Consider the following 9547-nt stretch of genomic DNA (forward strand, 5'->3'; position numbering starts at 1 on the left):
TCCAATGGGGACACCTGATCGAGCAAGAACTGTTTACCAGGTAAATTCTCTCTTTTCATAGGGATTTTCTCTCACTTCCTCTTTTGTCTACAGGACAGGAAATGAAGGGAAATTTTCCCAATGGGACACATACCGCAAAAAACAATAAAAAAAAAAAAAAAAAAAAGAGTATTAACCCTTCCCTACTCGGTCCAAAATAAAATGTTTTGGTTTTAGAAGTAAACACATATCGCTTTTGAGGGTTTTTTTGTGTTTTTTTATATTTTTGGGTGTATTTTGTTATTTAATGTATTTTTTCACAATAAGTAAAAAAAAAGGCAATAATAGTAATATAAAATGTTTTAAAGGGAAAGTACAGCAGAATGTATTTTGAGGATCCTTCAGACTCTGGACTAAGCACTGAGAGCTTTTCTTGGGTTTTCTTGTCACAGCCTGGCCGGGGTGTCTCGGAGTACGACTGTGGTGGTTGCCTATCTGATGACAGTGACAACCTTTGGCTGGGAAGATTGTCTGAATGCTGTGAAGGCGGTCCGATCGTACGCAGACCCCAACCTCGGCTTCCAGCAGCAGCTGCAGGAGTATGAGATGACACTGGTGAAGGAGGTGAGGAAGAGCTGAGCGCAACCCATATCCAAACTGGTCACATGACATGAAGCCAGAGCGAAACAATGTAACCCCCACAACGTCCAAGTAATAATATTACTATTATACATTTATATAGCTCTGACATATACCGCAGTGCTGTACTGAGAACACTGAGCCAGTCACATCAGTCTCTGCACCAGAGGAGCTTACACTCTAATGCCCCCCCGCCCCCAGTTACATACTATTATTATACAGTTATATAGCTCTGACATATACCGCAGTGCTGTACAGAGAACACTGAGCCAGTCACATCAGTCTCTGCACCAGAGGAGCTTACACTCTAATGTCCCCCCCACAGTCATACACTATTATTATACATTTATATAGCTCTGACATATACCGCAGTGCTGTACAGAGAACACTGAGCCAGTCACATCATTCTCTGCACCAGAGGAGCTTACACTCTAATGTCCCCCCACAGTCATACACTATTATTATACATTTATATAGCTCTGACATATACTGTAGTGCTGTACAGAGAACACTGAGCCAGTCACATCAGCCTCTGCACCAGAGGAGCTTACGCTCTAATGCCCCGCCCCCAGTTACACACTCTTATTATAGATTTATATAGCTCTGACCAGGGCTGCTGTTAGAAACCATACAGCCAATGTAACAGGGCCTCCAAATAAACACAGTTTACTAGGCTTCAGTTATAAATGAACACAGTGAGTGATTGCTACCGATCACCACTGTGTTCATTCAGGAAAGGAAGGGGCTGGTAAATGTGAAACATTTACGCACCCTTCCCACGTTCTCCATTTTATTGATCCTATTGTGTTCTTGCATCTGCCGGTGGGAAGGAGAGGGGGGAAGCTGGCAGCACTGTGGGGTGGGGTGGGGGGGCACACAGGGGGGCTTGGGTAGCATGGGGAAATGTATGATGCACTGGGAGGGTGCTGCAGAGAAAGCCATACAAGAGATCAGTTCCAGTAATTGCCCCCACCCCCCTACCCCTGCTGCGCTGATCACCCTCCCTACACACATCTGAGTCACCCTGATGCCTTGGCCCCCCTGCTGGTCTGGGCCCCATAAAGGAGGACCAGTGGTACCCCCTTATCCACAGCCCTGGCTCTGACATATACCACAGTGCTGTACACAGAACACTGAGCCAGTAACATCAGTCTCTGCACCAGAGGAGCTTACACTCTAATGTCCCCCCCACAATCACACACTATTATTATACATTTATATAGCTCTGACATATATCACAGTGCTGTACAGAGAACACTGAACTAGTCACATCAACCTCTGCACCAGAGGAGCTTACACTCTGACATTCCCCCTGCCCCTAGTCACACACTATTAGCACATTTATATAGCTCTGACATATACCGCAGTGCTGTACAGAGAACACTGAGCCAATCACATCCGTCTCTGAACCAGAGGAGCTTACACTCTAATGTCCCCCTTCTATTACACACTATTATTAAACTTTTTTATAGCTCTGACATATACCGCAGTGCTGTACAGAGAACACTGAGCCAGTCACATCAGTCTCTGCACCAGAGGAGCTTACACTCTAGTCCCCCCACAGTCACACACTATTATTATACATTTATATAGCTCTGACATATACCACAGTGCTGTACAGAGAACACTCAGCCAGTCACATTATATTTTTACTGTCATTATTATTATGTTTAATACAGAATACACTTTTTATTTTACATTCTGCATTTATAACATCCCGTATCACATGACATCTCGCCGTCCCGGGTTTAGCGGCTCTGATGACTCATTTATCGCGCAGTGATCATTGTAAACATTCTGTTTGTGTTTCATATTTATTATTTTTGTGTATCTCTTCGACGAAGGTCAGGGAATGTTTCTGTTTGCTCAGTAAGGTCACGGTCTTCTGATTCAGCAGTTCCCCTGACCGGCGGTGTGACCGGGGCAGACGTTCTCAGATCCACTCATGATCTGCATATTGCATTAAGAATCATATAAAAAAATCACATGGATGGTGAAAAGCTGACTCCCTTCCCCCACATTGCACAACAGAGCGTGGGATTTCCCTGCACTGATACTGCGGTGGGGTTGGCTGGACAGATGCCAACAAAGAACTACAAATCCCAGCATGCTGAGCAGGAGCAAGATTTCCCCCAATTCACAGCTGTTCATAAATAGTAAAATGAACAACCACAAACCACAGCCAGAATTTACCAGAATTTACAGGCTGGCGGGTTAACCGCTCGCCCTCCAGAGGACTCCCCCCTTCCTGACCAGGCAATTTGTTGTGATATGGCGCTGCGTTACTTTAACTAACAATTGCGCGGTCATGCAACGCTACACCCAAATGAAATTTACCTCCTTTTTTCTCCCACAAATAGAGCTTTCTTTGGTATTTGATCGCCTGTGCGTTTTTATTTTTTGAGCTATAAACAACAATATATCGACAATTTTGAAAAAAAAAACAATATTTTTGACTCTTTGCTATTAAACATTTTCCAGTAAAAAAAAAAAAAATCTAATTTCGTCATAAATGTAGGCAAAATGTATTCTGCGACATCTTTGCTAAAAAAAATCCCAACACGTGTAAATTAATTGGTTTACATGAAACGTATAGCGTCTACAAATGGCGGGATAGATACTGGGATTTTTTTTTTCGGCGGGCAGTCTGACACTGGGGGGAACTGACTTATATATACGTGATTTTACGCACCCGTGCCACCCTGTAGCGATATTTCTGCTATAGGGCAGCGCAGAAGTGGTTAACGTGAACATGTAAGAAACTTTTCAAGTCTTCAGGAAAAAATCCCCGACCTGTCACAATATACAGCAATAGGATCATTTCTCACAAAAGATCCACCTTTTATCATTAAAAAGCTGTCCTTGACCTCCAATCAATGACTTTGCCTAGGCTGAGATGATGTCATCAGTCTGCTGCAGGCAGGTGGAAGCATTTCCTCAGTCTCCCCTCCCACAGTGATCAGACTGTGCATTGTAACTTTGTAGGAAGTCACAATGAGAGAGGCTGTAGCATACGGCTGATCTGTGTCAGACATTTGTGAACACAGCCAAGAACTGCACAGGCACCAGGAGATACATAATTGTGTCATCTCTGAGCCGGCATCTCAGTCCAGGAAGTAAATGACCCTGGATGATGCCTGAACAAAGATGGTGCCATCCTTCTGGAGAGAAAAGCAGATGAAGGCCTTGTGATTATAGGATCCCTTTAAGCAGAATTTATTTTTAACCGCTTGCCAAGCGCTTTAGCCAAATGAAGGCTACAGTGCGGTTATCCAGTTCTGGGAGGGTGTCATATGATGTCCTCCCAGAACGTCCCTCCTGCGTGCCCCCAAGGAGCGGCGATCTCTGTGATCATTGTGTACTACGGACATAGCTGATCACGTGATGTGGTAAAAGGCCAATCACAGCAGCCTTTTACCACATGATCAGCCGTGTCCAATGACACCGGGTAAATTCAGTTGCCGGTTATCGGCTGCACTTTCCTCAAACTGTCACAGCGTGGGGAAAGTACTGCCGATAACTGGCAATTTCAGAGAACATATCAGCACTGATCATCAGTACCCATCAGTGCCGCCCACCTGTACCCATCAGTGCCACCCACCTTTGCCCATCAGTGCCACCCACCTTCGCCCATCAGTGCCTAGCAGTGCTACCCACCTGTGCTCAGCAGTGCCACCCACCTGTGCCCAGCAGTGCCCCCCATCAGTGCTGCCCAGCAGTGTTGCCAATCAGTGCCCAGCAGTGCAGTCAGTCAGTGCCACCCATCAGTGTCGCCTATCATTGCCCATCAGAGCCATTTATCAGTGCAGCATCATCAGTACCACATATCAGTGCTGCCTATCAGTGCCGCCTATCAGTGCAGCATCGCCAGTGCCAGCTCATCAGTGCCACCTATCAGTGCTGCCTATTAGTGCCCTTCAGTGCCGCCCATCAGTGCCGCCTATCAGTGCAGCATCGCCAGTGCCAGCTCATCAGTGCCACCTATCAGTGCTGCCTATCAGTGCCCATTAGTGCTGCCTATCAGTGCCCATCAGAACTGCCTATCACTGCAGCCTCATCAATGCACATCAGTGAAGGAGAAAAATTACGTGTTTGCAAAATTTTATAATAGAAAAAAAAACTTTTTTTAAATGTTTTTGCTCTTTTTTTGTTTATAGTGCAAAAAATAAAACAGCGGTGAGTAAATACCACCAAAAGAAAGTTCTACTTGTGTGAAAAAAATATTAAAAAGTTCATATGGGTACAGTGTTGCATTCCCGCGCAATTGTCATTCAAAGTGCAACAGCGCTGAAAGCTGAAAATTGGCCTGGACAGGAAGGGGGTGAAAGTGCCCGGTAGGCGAGGGGTTAAAGCCCAACTCCAGTCGGAATTTTTTTTTTCATTTTGAATGGAGTGGGAACAGGTTAGAACCTTTGTCAGGTTTGGATCACTGTCTGAGTACCCATTGAAGATATTTCCCCTCCCTTCCTTTCCAGATGACCACACAGGAAGTGAAGGGAAATCTCTCCAATGACAACAATAAAAAAGCAAAAAATAAATAAAATAACATTAAAATAAATAAATAAAAAGGTTGTAACTTTTTAATAAAAAAAGAAAAAACAAACCCAGGATTTCCCCGGAGCTGGGCTTTAAACCCGTCCCCTGTGTGTCCTGTGTTTGGGGGTGACAGGTCCTCTTGCTCCATAAATTTGGCACATTGGAGGAATGGGATCTTTTTGAAATGCAGAGATTTTTTTTTCTGGCAAATAAAAAGATTTGAAGGGTCAGGTGTAGGTGACACATCTGCAGGGGAAGTTGGGATCCTTTTGGTTCCCCTTCCTGTCCGTCTATCTCCATCGCGTGAGAGGTGCTCAGCGCACAGACCAGAGACACGCCTGCGGTTCACCGATGGCTGAGCTCTGAGACAGGAAAGAAAACCTCCATGATATTCTATTTGAAGGGGGAGGGGGGGGGGGGGTCAAGTACACCAAAAACAGAAATCAAGATTATTGCAGATTCTCGCCTGCTCACGCTCTGTAGATGTGCAGATCACCTGTTTCAACAAGTTCACATTTTATTGCAGCAATGGTTTCCTGAAAGTCATTTTTCAATGTGATTTTTGCTGTGATAAGTGTCTGCGGTTTACAATCAATCTGATCAAATGGACTGATTTCTGCTGAGAGAGGGACAGAGCGCCGCAATCACTGCTGCAGAGGAGGAAGCGGCAGCTGAATATGTACAGCCAATGTCTGCCCCCTATGTACACCTAGAGAGTAGACATAGCAACAATGGTTCTTTTACAGGAATAACTTACAATGTACATTAGAAGCTGCAGACAAGCTCACCTTATTTCCTGGCTGGAGGACGTCCAGCATTATCTAGCTTCTTCCTCTCCAGCCTGACTGGCCCCGCCCCTTTCATTCATTTGATTTCAGTTCTTTCAATCATGGAGGCTGAGCATCACATGTGGGCGTTACCATGCAAATACAGCCTGTCTAGGAACACCCACTCCTCCAGGTGGACACCCACCCTTCAAGGCGTTTTGATATTTGCATAACTCCTCCCACTGCTTGCATCAGGACTGAGGGATCTTCTGAGGAGTACTGAGGCAGGGTGTTGTGGCCCCTGACGATGTCTTTCTGATGAAATCTCTGATTTCTGATTACAATCTCTTAGATTGTAAGCTCCAAGGATCAGGGCCCTCCTATCCCTCTTGTATTGAACTGTATTGTTGCTGTATTGTCTCCCGTTATATTGTAAAGCGCTGAGCAAACTGTTATAATAATAATAATCTTACAGTGTTTTTGTTTTAATTATTATTATTATACAGGATTTATATATTATTATTATACAGGATTTATATATTATTATTATTATTATACAGGATTTATGTATTATTATTATACAGGATTTATATATTATTATTATACAGGATTTATATATTATTATTATTATTTTTTTTTTTTATTATACAGGATTTTTATATTATTATTATACAGGATTTATATATTATTATTATTATTATACTGGATTTATATATTATTATTATACAGGATTTATATATTATTATTATACAGGATTTATATATTATTATTATACAGGATTTATATAACAGTTTGCTCAGCGCTTTACAATATAACGGGAGACAATACAGTTCAATACAAGAGGGATAGGAGGGCCCTGATCCTGGGAGCTTACAATCTAAGAGAATGTCTTCCTATCGTAGTATGTTACTATCTTACAATGTTATAATCCTACTATTTTTCTATCTTACTATGTTACTATCTTTCTATCTTACTATGTTATTATCTTACTAGGTCACTTTCTTACTATCTTACTATGTTCCTCTGTATGTAGGCTTTCATGTAGCGTGTGCTCCCCTTCAATGCCTTGATCTGTGGTTTTGTTCCTCTTGCAGTACCGATCGTGGCTGCGGCAGGAATACGGGCGAAATCCTTTTAAGGATCAGGACAGAGTGGAGAAGTTATTGTCAGAGCGAGCGCAGAAGCTGGGTCTCAGAGAGACACAGAACCGGTGGATTAACCAGTCCGATACCGGATACATCTTACCTTACAAAGCTTACGGAGGGAGCACCAGGTGGACCAACTGACCTCTGTGACAACGCCATCAACATTATTGAGGAAAGTCTGGGAGATGATAAAACCATCCGGTGACCTGCCAATGTGACTGCAAGTCTGGATTACCTTGAAGTTTTCTGCAATTCAGCTAGTGGTCTGCACCCTCTTGTTATATGACTCGGAGCTATTCTGGCTCTGGGCCCAGTGGATGTGTTGGGTTCAGAAGGGACGAGGCTAGACCCAGGGAACACACTGGATAGAATTTGCTCAGACTGTGCAGATGGAGAAGTTACAAGGAATAAGATGGAGAGACTCTCCACAGGGAGGCCGGGTCCCGGGTCAGAGTGAATGCGACATCCTAATGTGTGACTGGAGTGCAGCTTTAAATAAAGCCAAAATTATATTTAATACAAAGATAATAACATGCTGCCTGTGTATAATACTTCAGAATAAAAAAAATATTTTACTAGACATTAATGTGTTGTATTTTTATTACATTTTTGTACACACAATAAGGTGGAAGAAAGTCAAAACCGAACTAAGCTTAATTCTACTCCCACCCCAATCCTAGGCCTATTCTATCCAACCGCTACAAGGAAATGTGCGTATACTTACCTATTCTGAAGTCACCCTGGTCCGGTCACATGATCCGCTCCCGGCACGGCTTCAGTGGAGAGGAGGGACAGCTGACAATTGATGCCCATAATAAGTCTATGGGGGACGTCATCGTACAGCCTCTGCAGCAATTGTTGGCGATCTCTCCTCTACACTGAAGCCGGCTGCTGGACTTCAGAAAAGGTAAGTGCAGACATCTTTCCTTACACAGGGTGGATAGACTAGGCTTACAGTGGAGTATATCTGGAGAGCAGTGATGTCACTCCTGTATAATATAACTTATATCTGGAGAGCGGTGATGTCACTCCTGTATAATATAACTTATATCTGGAGAGCGGTGATGTCACTCCTGTATAATATATCTTATATCTGGAGAGCAGTGATGTCACTCCTGTATAATATAACTTATATCTGGAGAGCGGTGATGTCACTCCTGTATATTATATCTTATATCTGGAGAGCGGTGATGTCACTCCTGTATAATATAACTTATATCTGGAGAGCGGTGATGTCACTCCTGTATATTATATCTTATATCTGGAGAGCTGTGATGTCATTCCTGTATAATATATCTTATATCTGGAGAGCGGTGATGTCACTCCTGTATAATATATCTTATATCTGGAGAGCGGTGATGTCACTCCTGTATAATATATCTTATATCTGGAGAGCGGTGATGTCACTCCTGTATAATATATCTTATATCTGGACAGCAGTGATGTCACTTCTGTATAATATATCTTGAGAGTGGTGATGTCACTCCTGTGTAATATATCTTATATCTGGAGAGTGGTGATGTCACTTCTGTATATCTTATATCTGGAGAGCGGTGATGTCACTCCTGTATAATATATCTTATATCTGGGTAGCGGTGATGTCACTCCTGTATAATATATCTTATATCTGGGGAGCTGTGATGTCACTCCTGTATAATATATCTTATATCTGGAGAGCGGTGATGTCACTCCTGTATATCTTATATCTAGAGCGGTGATGTCACTCCTGTATAATATATCTTATATCTGGGGAGCGGTGATGTCACTCCTCTATAATATATCTTATATCTGGAGAGCGGTGATGTCACTCCTGTATAATATATCTTATATCTGGAGGGCGGTGATGTCACTCCTGTATAATATATCTTATATCTGGAGAGCGGTGATGTCACTCCTGTATAATATATCTTATATCTGGAGAGCGGTGATGTCACTCCGGTATAATATATCTTATATCTGGAGAGCGGTGATGTCACTCCGGTATAATATATCTTATATCCGGAGAGTGGTGATGTCACTCCTGTATAATATATCTTCTATCTGGAGAGCGGTGATGTCACTCCGGTATAATATATCTTATATCTGGAGAGCGGTGATGTCACTCCGGTATAATATATCTTATATCCGGAGAGTGGTGATGTCACTCCTGTATAATATATCCTGTTACATATTCCTTGTATCTGGAGTCATGTAGAATTGTAGGTAAATCATATCGGAATGTTGGGCTCACATAACATTATCCTACTTACTACTAATAATATTCTTCCGTCTTCCTGTATATTATTAGTCCTTGAGATGACACAATGTATTCTGGAGAATCGGAGGATGCAGCCTGTGGTTTTTAGTGTTGTGACTAATGTCCTATTCTGATGTCAGCCTTCAACAATGTTTCATATATATTTATTTTGTTAGTGGTGTAGTTGGGTCAGGACATACTCAGTACTCGAGACTTTTGTGACGTGTTCTGGATTTTATCCCTGC

General features: G+C 42.7%; 1 protein-coding gene across 1 annotated transcript; it reads left to right on the top strand.

Annotated features, from left to right (window-relative positions):
• The first annotated feature begins 409 nt into the window (after positions 1-409).
• LOC149434581 (dual specificity protein phosphatase 22-A-like) lies at positions 410-7646 on the top strand. Its single transcript, XM_089663611.1, has 2 exons — positions 410-603; positions 7016-7646. Exons 1-2 carry the CDS (start codon positions 478-480, stop codon positions 7205-7207), a joined length of 318 nt encoding a protein of 105 aa, XP_089519737.1. The 5' UTR covers positions 410-477; the 3' UTR covers positions 7208-7646.
• The last annotated feature ends 1901 nt before the right edge of the window (positions 7647-9547 follow it).

The sequence above is a fragment of the Staurois parvus genome, unplaced genomic scaffold (genome assembly GCF_062004578.1).
Source record: "Staurois parvus isolate SC_StPar_1 unplaced genomic scaffold, SC_StPar_1.0 ptg001731l, whole genome shotgun sequence".
Taxonomy (NCBI): domain Eukaryota; kingdom Metazoa; phylum Chordata; class Amphibia; order Anura; family Ranidae; genus Staurois; species Staurois parvus.